This window comes from Crassostrea angulata, chromosome 10 (genome assembly GCF_025612915.1).
Source record: "Crassostrea angulata isolate pt1a10 chromosome 10, ASM2561291v2, whole genome shotgun sequence".
NCBI lineage: Eukaryota > Metazoa > Mollusca > Bivalvia > Ostreida > Ostreidae > Magallana > Magallana angulata.
Window position 1 is genome coordinate 25314678 of NC_069120.1, and position 15187 is coordinate 25329864.

At 33.6% G+C, this 15187-nt stretch overlaps 1 protein-coding gene across 1 annotated transcript; it reads right to left on the bottom strand.

Moving 5' to 3' along the window:
* Positions 1–1385: 1385 nt before the first annotated feature.
* Positions 1386–14337, bottom strand: LOC128164446 (chymotrypsinogen B-like). The gene is made up of 4 exons (XM_052828257.1): positions 14148–14337; positions 4237–4744; positions 4010–4131; positions 1386–3449 (listed from the first exon to the last, which is right to left on the bottom strand). Exons 1-4 carry the CDS (start codon positions 14202–14204, stop codon positions 2760–2762), a joined length of 1377 nt encoding a protein of 458 aa, XP_052684217.1. The 5' UTR covers positions 14205–14337; the 3' UTR covers positions 1386–2759.
* Positions 14338–15187: the final 850 nt, after the last annotated feature.

Below are 15187 nucleotides of genomic sequence, written 5' to 3' on the forward strand. Positions count from 1 at the left end.
CACATCGATCCATTTTTAAGCTAATTGTGTATGCATGAGTAGGGAGGAAATAAACAATAGGACATTTTGAACTAAATAAAAAGGAATAAAATGAAAAAATAAACAGTTAAAAAAATTATGTAGATATTGCATATAGTCAGACCATTAAATTTAAAAGTGGGAAATTACACACTTACAAACAGGTACGGGCTCTCTCTCTCTCTCTCTCTCTCTCTCTCTCTCTCTCTCTCTCTCTCTCTCTCTCTCTCTCTCTGGGAAGGGGGTTGCGCTGTATGTATCATAACCATTAAAATTAGTACCTTAGGCATACTTATTGTAGAGCAATACTCTCTCAAAAATTCTTTGACGTTCGTTGATACCTAAATAAAACTAAGTTGACAATGATGCAAGGTATGTGAAATTCTTGCTGTGCTCGCCAGAACGGTAGCACCGTAAAACATATTATTTGTTTGATAGACACGATGAAGTTGAGACGAATTGTGTTTTCTTGATCGCTGTACACAGGTTTATTGTCAGACTCGGTTAGGTTCCCGTTTTGAACACAAGCGTCATGTGACAACAAACAATTCACTTGTTGCACTAATTTTTTAATTTAAAATATCTATCATATATATTTGTTACATGCTATGAACTCCGAGAACAATTTTAAAGGGAATGTTCAAGTGGGTTTTTTGTGTGTAATTGTAATATTTATGATCTAACTGTTCATTATATTAAATGCATACCAATTATTTACAGCATGAATTTTAATCGAACACTACATGTTAAGAGAGAATTTAGGAAAAGGTAATTCATATTAAAGTTTTAAAAGGATACAAATAAAAAAAACCCAAGATAACACATATCAATTATAAATGTCACTTTTCTATTCTCATATTCAGTATTAGCTACTTCAGAGTCCCCCCACCCCCGAACCAAAAACTTCACAAATTATAAACCACTGTTCGTGCGAAAATTTCTTACGTCTGAAAAGACGTGATTTATTGTACCAAGGTCGAATACATGTATCACATAAATGGACAATGACTCAATAAATTAGATGTAAAACAAATGAACTGAGATCGTAGTTGAACAAGTGGGCTGCAAACGAATTAATATCATACAAAAAAGATATACTATAGTCTATAGTATGCTTACACTATGTACATATGTGATGAATAGCAATTTTGCACGTACGCTGCAGATTGAACCAAGAATCTGGACCTCATTGACATGGTTTCAATATACAAGTCAATATTACACCATAGACCTCTATAAATGAGTTTTAATTGTCTATGTTCTGGCGTTAAGTGGAGCTTTCCCAAGCAAGACCACGCGTTGTTGATGTATCGAACGTACTGTAGTTGGTACATGTGGAAAGAATATATAGGAATTTCGTTGTTTCGAGATGTTTTGTTTAGAATGTACTGATTAACAGAACTACGATAACACTTACATTCAGACGATGATCTAGTTTTGAACGGACGAGAATCAATTTAATACTATATATTAACATTTACAACGGTCTTTGTCTGTGATAACATTATTACGAATTAATTTTGAAGCCCAATAATTTCATGAAAGAAGAACGACACAAAATAGGTGTGTCTTACCATAACCGAAAAAACGGTATTGGCTGCGCCGCGTAGTAATACATAGCATGTGCTACATGAAAAAATAGTCGTTTTAAAATCATGTTTTAAAGTGTTTAACTTGGAAATAATATAAATATAAGTAATAAGGAAGCATTCTTTGAATATTTTGAGGTTGTAATTTCGGTCGAGCGTGGTCAAATCTATCATAAATCCCAAAGGGCTTAATTGGATTTGATCACGCCCCGACCAAAACTATCACATCATAATACTCAAAGAATGATTCCTTATTCCTTAAGAAAGTATTTGCCTTGAAATTTAAGTGCACAATTGTAAGATACAATTAGATTGTTAATAGGATTGTTAAATACAGGGTTTTTTTTTGGATAAAATGCATGTTTCTATACCAAGTATGTCTATTTTTTTTTTTTTTTACCAATTAATGATAAATATGCATTAAAAGCAAAGGCAAATGATCTTATAAATATAACAAAACCAAAGAGGTAGCTACTAGGGACCTGAAAATTACGATGAGTTAAAAATGGAAAATATGACAAAGATAATAAATAGACAAACACATAACAAATGAAAATGACAATGTTAATACAGTCATACACAGTGCCTTATAAATGTTAAAATACATACACTGTATATTTTAAAAATGTGTTACTATAGTTAAACATTGCTTTTTGTTAAACCCTATTCCATGTTCCCGAACACCGCTACACCATTTTAGGACATGCAAGCAATGGCAGTTTAAGTATGTTTGAAAATGTGCAAAAATAAAATGGAGCAGAAAGATCATCAAAAAAGAATGGGAAAAAACCCCTGATATTTCACTTGATGCTATAGATAAAGATACTATATAAGATATTTACAACTAGATGGGTGATACTAGGCATGTGCATTAAATACCTTTATGTTATACTTGTTGGAGTTTTAAAGAAGGAGATACGTCTTGATCATAAATATTAAATAAGGTGAGTTAGCTGAACCTGAGCTCGATTTAATACTTTATGCTCAGTAATCAAAAATTTAATTTCTTTTTGTAATGAATTAACCTTTTAGATATAATTGTGTGTACATGTTACGCAGATCGTTTCAAATGACCAAGAACTGCCTTTCTTAAAATCATATATAAAGTGAAAATTCTCTAAGACATTTTTATGAAAAAAATAATATAATGCACTACAAGTCTTTTGAGATGGTTTTTGAAATCCATCGATAAAATTTGCTGACATCCGTATAAATTCCAAACTTTCGTTTCTGCCCACAACCTTCACCATAACTAGTTACGCCATTCACATACCACTTCCGGTTAGTAGAACGACGTGACGACGGGCAAAGCAATGGTCCACCGCTGTCGCCTGTACAAGAGTCTTTTTTACCCTTTGAGTAGCCTGCGCACAGCTGAGATTTCGTCAGTCTAAAGGAAAACGCCTTTTTGCATTTCTTTTTCTTCACTATGGGCACTTGCACTTCATGGAGCACTTTATTGTTCTGAGGGGCTGTGATGTTCATTTTACCCCAACCAATGGTGCTGCATAGTGTTCCCGGTTTGATTCGGTATTTTTTCCCTTTTTTGGGTAAACAGGCATATCCTGTTACATTAGACAAACGTACAGCGTTTGATAGTTTTAGTAGAGCTATGTCATTAGCAATTAATTTATAGTCAAACTTTGGATGGGGTATGTACCGACTAACTCTGATGTCTTGTTCTGTTCCTTCATGCATCCGTGTGTCATGTTCACCGACACGCACGAGCACTTTGCGCCTTCGTCCATTCTTTAAGATACAATGGGCCGCTGTTAACACCCAATGAGGCGAAATCAGAGTTCCTCCGCAAGAATGTCGTTTCTTTTTCGTCAATATTTCTACCTGCATAGAAAATTACATTAACTCCTGAAAGGTTTCCTTATTATATATCATATGAAATTTTATACTTATACATATTTTGTCTCAGGTTCTAATTACCTACATTTTTTCCTTACATTCGATAAATACCTAGGTGTTCAAGTTATAATCTTTTAAAAAACTAAAAAGGTCCAAATTCTGTTTTGAAACGATTCTCTTTTCTCGCCAGTTTGAAGGACAGGGCTTAATAATCCTCTCCGAGGATTTTGCAATGCAAAAGACATGGAGCACCCAGATGAAAATGTTAAAAATGTGTATATCTTGCTCCGAAAGGTTCCGAATGCATCAAGATATTGTATTTTACAATTTAAAAAAAATTACTTTTAATATTGTCAGTTCTCAGGGTAAATAGAGGAGGGGGGTGTGTGTAATATAATTACTAGTAATAAGAAATGTTAGACTTTTTTTCCTTATATCGATTTCAATTTACTCTTTACCAGTTGGCATGTGTAATTATTAAAAAAAATGTTACGGGACCTACAACAGTAAAATTTTTGTTTCACGTCATAAAAATGACAGACTACCTGCCAGGGCCAGCTGTTAGGAATACTCTCGTGTCCACCGACAATCCGTGGACGCCTCGTATTGGGTCTTTTCCCACAAACTTGACGTAAATCTTTTAAATTCTTCAAACCCTTAAGGCGGTCTGAAATGAATATGGAATATGTGGGTTATTCATAAATTAATAATATGTTTATAAATGAACTTGCAAAGATAAGATATATGTGATAGAATTTAATAATATCGCAACCTTTTTTGGATTTGTTTGAATGCACTTGGAGTGACATTATCCTTTTGCAATCAGAGGTGTTCGCGCATGATCTCTCTTCCTGCAAGAAACCTCCGGTACATATCTCAGTTTTGCACTTCCGACGTCGTCTCCTTTTGCAATCACTATTACAAGAGCTCCAAGCAGACCACGAATGAAAGAATATATCATATAAACGATCCTCGATTCTTCTATTACGATCACTCGAATTCATGATTATTAGTTTATGGTTCAAGCACTTATGGCTTTGGTTGGTGCATGCCCGTTTATCTTCTAAGCTTGATTTTCCGCAGACGTCTTTTTTACGACACTTGCGCTTGCGCTTTTGAATGCATTTCTTGTTGCATCTTGACCAAGTTGTCCATTCGGTGTAGAAGTTGCAAAATATTTTCTCCGGGAAAAGAGAGGGGTCGATCACGTTTGTAAGTGTCCCACTTGTGGCATTGAACCCTACTGCAATGTCGGCTGTTGCTGTGCAATTTTCTGTAGCCTGTAACGATAAGAAAGTGGCAAAGCAATAATTCTCGTGGCGACAAATCAATGTTTAATAGTCGCAATGGAATCAAAATTGTCTGTAAAAAGAGATTGAGGGGAAAATGCACATATTGAGGTCAGAAAAAATGAGCTATTTTTGTCCATTTTTTAAGAAATTACAAGATATATATGCACGTCGATTATTTTGAACGATTTTTATAAAACTTAAATACTTACTACAAACACGAGAAAAAAAAGGAGAAATTAACGTACAACTAATATTTTACTCAAACTTGTTTTAAATATATAATTATCTCTTTATAAAAAAAAAATTTCTTTCCCTAATAAAGACATATACTATTTAAAGGTTCTTTTTTCCACTTTCAAAAACTTCTAGCCGCTAAAGTGTAAGCTACACCGGTAGTTCTATATCTTACACCGTTCAATAGGGTTAGGGTTAAAACTGCTGATTGTCGCAAAGTGTAACGTACTCGTTTAATTAAGAACACCATTCGGTTTTTCTTAGTATATGCATGCAGCATAGAGATCGTCGTACAAGAACTTGTTTTATTTATCCAATCATATACTTCTGTCTAGTAAACGTTTTGAAACATTCCTTCTCTATTGGATTCAAATATTATCCTAGATTTGAAAAAAAGTAGGATAGGCTGGATTGCTCTAATCTATATATGCATCTCATTTTCATGAGTTTCTAAAAATATCAATCATTCAGACTGATTACATTTAAATCCATTCACAATTTTAATATGATAACACGACTTTTATCGTCTCTGTCCAGAGGATAAAGACTCGGTGATGGGAACCCGATTTTTCCCGGATACGCTTTATCGTTATCTGACGTGGACATTTTGAATAGAGCTCGTGGCCACGTTGTTCTATAGCTTTGACTTTTTTAATCAGAAGACATGTTTACATTACTGACTAAGAGATTATATGTAACAAACTTGGCAAGTTGACTCTGAAAAACCTAAAAAAAAAAAAAAAACCAACCCAACAACATTTATCTGTGAATGAAAATTGAAATAAAAACCCTGTATCTTTTTAGAGTGTTCGATGAAGATTCCATGTATAACTGAATTAATTAAATACCCCCATGGCTATATCAACATAAAACCTCAATGATTTGTATAATAGGCTCACGATCTTCAACCGTTGAACTGTTTATATAAATAGTGAATAGATATCAATGATTGGGGATCTCTTTTGTACAATAACGGGATGTTGTTTCATTTAAATAATCCAACACGTTTTAATTTTTTGGTTTTTTAATCACCCACGTCTCGGTCATATGTTTTTTATTTTACCATTTTTTTATACGTTCGTGACATCTGTTTTAGTTAGCACTTCCTAATCGATATTGATATTTATCAATGAAAGATTGCAGTGAAGCAACTAAAATTTTGAAATAATTGATATTAAGAGTACATGTATACCGAAGACTTTTTATAAGAATGTTGAGTGAAATCTTTCATAATAAACGTTTAAATTGCTATGATAGGGATATATATGAAAGCTGATTAATTGTTTACACTTCTTTTTTAAAAGTTCTGTATATGTTGCATCATTCCTATATATATATATATATATATATATATATATATATATATATATATATATATATATATATATATATATATATATATATATATATATATATATATATATATATATATAAATTTCAATTTTGTTTAAATTATCAGTAGAGTATCAGTTAACAAGTAAAGAGACGTTTTCCCCCCAAAAACAAACAGCTAAATTTTTTCTTAGACTTTTGCAGTTAAAACAGTGTAATTTGGCGAACGCCATTTAATATCGCCTAAAATTAAAAAGGTAGTAAATTCATTCCCTACAAGCATCTTGGTCCGATTTTTTTGCTATTTTAGTGTGAAATAATTTTCCATAAAAATCAATTATCCTTATAAAGTTGTATAGACCTTTACCTATTTACACCAGCAGAATCGGTCTCCTTCTAAACATAGAAATATTTAAAGAATTAAAACTGATTTCTTCACGGGAACACGAAAAGGCCTTCAAAAAATCAAACAAAGCAAATACATCATAGGTGCGTTATTAAGGTGGTATGGGACATATGTCGATATTATTGTGGATAAAAGTATATTATAATTAAAATACTTTCATCGATTTAGAATTTTCAAATTCAAATTTTGAACCAAAATATACGTTTTAAAAATTTTTGCAAAGGTAAAATCCCCAGCGGGATTCGAACTCATGACTTACAGTTTCGTTGCAAAATCTTTAAGCCACTGCGCTATGCTGTTATGTAATAGTTTTGGGAAAGAAAATATTTATAACATTACATTTGATTTTATTGTTTATTTCGATAAATAATACATCACAACCTGTGGTGTCCCATACCACCATAAAACACGGTAACTATTTGGTATCGTCCCCAAATTGATTGGGTTGTTTCAACCCGCATAATAAGAATCGATTTTAAACAGAACAATCTTTAGATGGACTAGTGAAAAAAAATGTACACAGGTTTTTTTTTTAATTTGCCAAACACTTTTGAAATCTTATTTCCTATATCTAATGCGAATCCCATAGTCGTAGTACAATCATATTAGTCGCGACGTCGGGAGTTAGTTTTGATAAGGAGTGAAACAACAAAGTAACCGGTTTTGTAAAAATTTGTTTTGTAAGCAAATTTTGTATATCATATTCCCAATTAAAATGCTGATTAACTGACCGGAAAATCTTCTACAATGTCTATCTTTATGCACATAGTTAGCAAAACCATCGTTAAAATTCGTTCATAAAATGTAAAATCGGACCAAGCAGCTTAAAGCACAATGCAATCGCAAAAAAAATCAACCTGTTATGAAAGAGACCTTTAGGATAACGATAATTTTTTATTTTATTTTTGCATGACTTTTTTTTATTCCTATTTTTTCTCTAGTGCAATTTGTCCCATGTAAAAAATATACATATATAGGCTAGTAATTTGCTTTGAAAGAAACGCATAACGTTCTTTGAATAATTATACAAATATATGTGTTAATTAAATTAGTACTGAAATATAGTAACTAAAGATATCAGTTTCATTACGTTACAATATCTTTTTGTCAAGGGTGGGTAGGAGGGGGCGGCGGAAATACAATGGTGTGTCTCAAAAGGGACTAAAATTACAATGCATTGACAACGACGATGTGTGTTTTCCCCCTAAGCAATTCTTTTGCTTATTTCATATGGAACCATGATGAGGCAATGGATACAGGCTAATTGTACCGTGGTGTAACAACCTGTACTCATTGTAAGCTCCCCCCATTGACGTCATCGTCACGAACAGGACGCACTGGGATATTAGTAAAATTAAATAACTCGTGTATCATATTTCTTCTGATCACGAGTTGTCAAACGATAAGAAACTGAAAAGATTCGCAAAACCCGATAGCTAATGTTAATAAAAAAAATTGAAAAGAATTTTGTTTAAAAAAAGAAAATAGCAGCCAGTAATCCGCACTCGCTCGATGTAGAAACTTGAGAAAAACACATTCCAGGATATTTGTTTATTATGAGTAGAATACGTAATTTACCCAAAAGAAATAATTCAGTTGATAATATGTCATAATAACGGTTTACTATCAAAGATAAAAGTAATCACCACATGTTATAATGCCCCAATCTTCCGACCTCGAATTTATATTTAGCGGAAAGAGATGAAAACATATGGTCCAAAATAGAACAATTTTCCTGAAATGTTCTCTAAAGTATTTCAGAGTCATGTCAAAAAGCGATACACGGTCTCGGCCCGTATAGATGTACAATCGGTTAACACCTAACATAATTTCGCAGTTTAATTGTCTTGATATTGATTTCATCGATGTTGAGGGACGTCTTTCAGATTCTAAATCGAACGCAGCAGTTGAAAAACCGAGTCATAAAAGATCAGCGACGCTATTAACACAATTCCACCAACAATCTATCCGGTGCAGCTCAGATTTTTTTTTTCTGTGGTTGGAGGGATTTGGCTCCCAGAAAAACTGAATATTTTTCAGGCATCAAATTGAACTTGGAAGTTCATACAAAAGTGCTGTGTTTTTTAAAACTGTTTTCATGTACCATTTAATTATTATGTTAGTCATTGACGTTGGTTTAATGTCGTATTGCATATATCGACTATATCATGATTAAAAAAAAAATATGTTAAGACGTCATTGGACTTACAAGTACTACGTTGATGGTAGTCGACTCGAACAGTAACCAACCTATATCATATAACTAGACCTGTCATAGACTGATGGTCTATGGTTTATGTTTTTTAAAATGTTTTGCTAAATACTGGATATACTGTTCTAATGCCGCATACATGTACGTATGAAAGTTGCCATTTAGACCATCTAGACCATATCTGGTTTATCGTAGCGCACAACAAATTAGTGAAACAAGGCTTTAAAAGAGATTAATAGTCGTTCCATTTTTAGACTGGATCGATCTCCTCAAAAAGAAGCGTTCTGTTTATAGATATACGAAGATACTCAAATTTAAAAGCTAAAATTTATGGAATTTTTTTTTATACTAAATAATAGTTTATAGCCTAAATAATCATATCTAAAAATTAATTAAAAGTAGATCTGGTGGGAAAACTGTTAACCACCAAGCATCCTTACTATTTGAAGAAAAAACAAGAGAAAAGCTGTCAATGTGACAGCAAACCGGGTTTTCTTTTATGTGAACTGTATCCATAATCCTATCAACACGTATCCAGTGAAATGGAGTACCCTATATGCAACATTTTGCCAAAAAATGACTAAGTTCAAAAGCTGGTATTTTTTTCATAAATTATCGGAAATCAAAACCCTAGCAATATGCACACCTCTGATATATGTACAATTGATCTGCAAAAGAACAACTTCCTATCTTGAGAACTGTAGGAGGAGTTATCCGTACAATGAGGGTACCCTATATGCAATATTTTGCCAAAAAATGACTAAGTTCAAAAGCTGGTATTTTTTTCATAAATTATCAGAAATCAAAATCCAAGCAATATGCACACCTCTGATATATGAACAATTGATCTGCAAAAGAACAACTTCCTACCTTAAAAACTGTAGGAGGAGTTATCCGTACAATGAGGGTACCCTATATGCAATATTTTGCCAAAAAATGACTAAGTTCAAAAGCTGGTATTTTTTTCATAAATTATCAGAAATCTAAATCCTAGCAATATGCACACCTCTGATATATGTACAATTGATCTGCAAAAGAACAACTTCCTATCTTGAGAACTGTAGGAGGAGTTATCCGTACAATGAGGGTACCCTATATGCAATATTTTGCCAAAAAATGACTAAGTTCAAAAGCTGGTATTTTTTTCATAAATTATCAGAAATCAAAATCCAAGCAATATGCACACCTCTGATATATGAACAATTGATCTGCAAAAGAACAACTTCCTACCTTAAAAACTGTAGGAGGAGTTATCCGTACAATGAGGGTACCCTATATGCAATATTTTGCCAAAAAATGACTAAGTTCAAAAGCTGGTATTTTTTTCATAAATTATCAGAAATCTAAATCCTAGCAATATGCACACCTCTGATATATGTACAATTGATCTGCAAAAGAACAACTTCCTATCTTGAAAACTGTAGGAGGAGTTATCCGTACAATGAGGGTACCCTTTTGGCAGCCGCCCGCCCGCCCGCCCGCCCGCCATTTTCACCATTTTAATAACCGGATTTTTCCGTTGGAAAACCCGGTTAAAAACCCATGTGATTTACCTTTATCAATTTTTATATATATGCTTAACTTTGATATGAAATGAAATAATTCAACTGCAATAAACTAATAAATGCAATCGCTTCTCACCGCTGCGACCCAAGTTCGAACCCCGAGATCGACAGAGGTTGTATATGTGATAGGGTATGGTGTCGCCCGCTTTGACACGTGGGTTCTCCCGGGTACTCCCGCCTTTCTCCCACATCAAAGACCCCGTCGCGCTAACATCCGAGAGAGATATTTACATAAGTTGTAGAATTTGTTAATCAATGGTTGTAAAATAAAGAAAGTTCAGGTTCAAGTTCAAAACTAATCAACAACCAATCAAATTTATCAATATTAATCGATTCCACAATAAGTTATACTTCTAATATACGCTCTGATATTTTTGCCCTTTCTAATTTTTGTTGCATTGATTTTTTTTGGCCGCGTGCTTGAGAAACCCCTTTACATTTACATTCTAAATTCACTTGTTAATAAAGTTTTCGGGAAAATAATCACAAAATTAAAAAAAAGCTATTACATGACTCAGTTATATGTAAAATGATATTTATTGTACACGCAAAATGTTGCATGAGAAGGAAAACATGCTGAATAATGTATCAAAACAAACCACAAATTATAGCCATTCATAACTGCTAGGGATTTGAAACCTTTCTGAATACCCCCCCCCCAAAAAAAAAAAGAAAATAAAATTTTGTTTCTATAGAAGATATACATCCGTATTTTTTGTTTTTTGTTTTTTTTACCGTAGCTTGGTGTTAGGCCGTCGCCAAATAATGCCTTAGAATATCACTAATTTTAAATATCGATATCTAAAACCCCAACATGCAACAATGAATTAAGGATTCTTACGATTTATTCCATAAGAATAAGCTCTTACAACTAGTGAAAAAAAAATCTTCCCGAAAGCACTTATAGTATTTACTACACGGGTTATTACTCAAAAACACCCAAGAGGTCATTCGGGTCTTAACTGACGTCATAGAAGTCCCATGTTGCATATTCATTTTACGGTTTATTTGCTGCATTACAGGCACGTAGCATCGTTTTTGAAAGTGGGGGGGCCAGACCCATCCAAAAAATCTTGACAAGCAAAAAAAGGGAAATTTAAAGTTTTCCAAAAATCTTCAAAATCCTAATCCGTGGGGGGGGGGGGGGGGGGGGGGGGGGGGGGGGTAGACTCAGCTCAAAAAAAAAAAAAATCTTCCCTACCAAAATTTTGTTCCCTCCAAATCATGAAATTCCTAATCCGTGGGGGGGGGGGTAACTTCAATTTGACGACTCATTTCCTAATTTTCATACCAATTTTTTACTAACTTCCAAAAAAGTGGGGGGGCCAACTCCATTATAATTCATTTTTTTATATGTAAATTTTAAAAAATTTGCTGCTGCGAGAAAAAGTGGGGGGGCCAGGCCCCCCCTGGCCCCCCCTGATGCTACGTGCCTGCATTATGAATGGTGTCGTTGAAAACTAGACTTAACAAGGAAATACCAGAAATTCTCAACGTATCAGAAAGGCCATTAGGAAGTTATTACATGGATTTTTGAAAGGGTCAATTACTTCTAATTCTCGGTAAACCTTGCTTATCCCATCTTCAAATTCGTTATCTTAAATCCTTTAATCTACTAGTCTAGTATTCATTTTTAGCAAAGCGGTAATATAAAGTACATTAACACTCTTTAAAAGAAATAAAAGGAATTAAAACGTGTCAAGTATATTGGCGAAGATCTGAACCATTTTTTTTTCAGTGTACACATCTTGATAAAGTACTTTATAGTACATTTTTGGGGACTAGACTCTTGTACATCAGTTATAAGAATAAGGTCGCTGATAAAAATATTCACCAATAAAAAAAAGCCCCCGATGCAAAAAAGCAGAGTTGACAGGCCGCGTTCAATAGATCACAGAAATAGAAATCAATAGTTTAATCTATATGTAAACAATGCAACAGCATTACTCCATAGATGTTATGATGTATTGTTTTAACAATGGCCCGCTAAGTCTCCACAGTAAAATTTGTGGGAGTGATTAAAGCGGGGGTGTCGAGTTTCCGTCTGAACCGGGTTTTGTTAATGAAATGATTTCTAAGGCTTCCTGTCCCATAAAGTATAGTGTGCAATTGGTAATTTTCACTTCATAACTAGTTTTTCCCCTCCACCCTTTTTCCTCTCCATGGCCGTCAGCATATAAATCACTGCTTATAGAATTAAGGTCAACCACTAGTTTTGAAATGTGCATGCTCTCAATGTGCTACGATTAATGTTCCGAGATAAATTGTAATTGCAAAAAGGGGATCAAATATTCTTGAAACCAAACAGCATTGACCTAATTTATATGTTTCCAGTGTTTAATATATAGTCAAAAAAATATGGAGAGAAGTTGAGTGCTCTCGTTCTCAACTTTTCAGTTATCGTTTAAACTATAAAACTAAGATGTCTTTTTACAAATTGCCTGATCCATCTGTGAAAAGGTTGGTATAACGGAAGTTTTCAATATTGACCTGTTTTGTAAAGGTGGGCATATTTCGAGTTTAACACCTGATATTTATTACTCCCACAAGTGAAATGACCGAAGCAGGAAATTTAATGACACAAATTTTTATGTCATTACACGTGCATTCTTCTCATTTAATTACGCAACTGTCTCGAAAACATCTGTGACAAACTCTTGCTAAGGTAAATTGTTTTTTTACAAAATGACCCCGATTTTTAAAAAAAAAATCGAATTGACTTACTTTTATTGAAATAAAGTGTCTGGTGAAAAACAAAAACAACCCCTCCCAACAATTTGTTTAATTTTTGAAATTTATAGCAAATGTCACGATCGAGTAATGAATCTGGGTTCGATGGACATGTTATAAACTTTTTGTTTTTTAAAGTTGACGGAATGTTCAATTAAAATAAAATGAACAACTTCTCATGCTATTGAAGATTTTTGTGTTTGTTTTTTTTTTTTAATTCAATCTCCCATTTTCCCTGGTTAATTTCATAATAATTATATTTTTCTTTTTTTTTTGTTTACCATTACATTTGACCACATATATCTGACTCAATTTTCATATTGTATACGAACCAGCAAAGTCTTGTGTAAATGATTCCCCCCTTTACGTGTCCTGAGCAAAGTTCATATATCTAAATATAACCCATATCTGAATACCTACTTAGAAGAATAATTGGTAAGTGAGACATTGCATTCAATATAACAGGTGTTGGCATACAGAAATACGAAACGAATCTGCAGAGAATTCAAAGAATTACACCTTGGATTTTATTAAAGGTAAACATTAATTTTGTTAACTATGCAATTAATGAAGCTTAATTACTTAACACTGTATTAAGAAAATATAGTTACAATGCCAATAACAAGCATTGAAATGAAATGAATATCGGCATGAGAAAAAAAAGTTTTTTCATGTAGACTAACATTTCCGTTAGGTATTTCATCATGCAGCGATGTTTATTTCTCAAAGGTTTTGGGGGTTAGAAATATAGAAAAAAAGTAGTTCGACCTTGCACGAAAAGTGATGGCCATTTTTTTCGTAAAACGTACACTAATGTTCCTTCAGTACTAATCATTGTTGACATCAGAGGAGAGATAGAGAGAGTTACAATAGGAAAAGAGAACAACACGCAAGGAAAGCATAGGTACTTACCATGCACAGAAGGGGGACTTGTAAAAGCGCAGCAATCACGACTGGTCGGAAGTCCATATTCCGTTAAGAAAAACTACCGCAAGACTACGTTTTCTCTCTCTGTGGTGCTGTATTTTATATGGAATACTTAGGTAGGCGACTTATTATAACCAAAGGTCGATTCTTTGTCACCCGTAGATCACTCGCCAAGTAGCCCAGGCGTTCAGGAGCCGGCTATTTATAACCTCTTTACTCTCTCTCTCTTTCCCTCCCTCCCTTTCTCCTTCTCTCTCTCTGTACGGTTTGAAGAATAAAAAAGCTTATTTTTTGACAAGCATCAATACTATTAATATGACGTCTGGTTACACTAGATGAAATTGTTATCCGCCGTTGGTAATCTGTTGATCAATTTTATAAATAACGCCGTAATGATAAGCTGATTTCTTTACCGCTAGTTATATTTGTTTCTTTAACATAAAATGACAAAAAGTTGTCGTATAATTGTCTCATTTATCGTTGACTGTTCCACGGCGGTGGCGGCGATCGCGGGCGGACGCTCAGGCCGCCAGATACTACATAGATCATGAATTCAACAACATAAAGATACATTGTTATCGAATAAATCACATCTTTAATTCAATTTCGTCTTCATAAATTAGAATTTCTTACAGCCAGAACAAAAAAAAAAAGATTGGGAAAAACAACAGTTTAGTTTAGAAGAAAATTTACTACTATTTAGAGAAGGTTGTTATAATAAATGCGTACATGCGGAACTTTGCATTCATTCTGGGGCCAATTAGTTGGTGTAGAGGTCAAGGTTTGAACATTTTCATTCTACATTGTATTGTAAGAAACATCACAGATTGTAGGATTGCACTTTCTAAGGAACCATATAATAAATTAATATAATACCAAGTGCAAAATTTAAAAATTGTACCATGTAAGCTTATTATATGTGTTTCGTCAGTAGATAATCCCTTTACATTCTAATGCAGAATCTTGGCCCTCTTCTGGGACCTAATTATTGAACCGGGGTCAACTTAAATCGACACTTCATAAAG

Excerpts from the sequence above, each read along its gene's own strand:
- LOC128164446 (XM_052828257.1), bottom strand. The coding sequence starts at position 14,204 with ATGGACTTCCGACCAGTCGTGATTGCTGCGCTTTTACAAGTCCCCCTT. Across the intron at positions 4,745-14,147 it reads AAGTCCCCCTTCTGTGCATG|GCTACAGAAAATTGCACAGC; the intron begins GTAAGTACCTAT and ends TTATCGTTACAG. Across the intron at positions 4,132-4,236 it reads TTCAAACAAATCCAAAAAAG|ACCGCCTTAAGGGTTTGAAG; the intron begins GTTGCGATATTA and ends TATTCATTTCAG.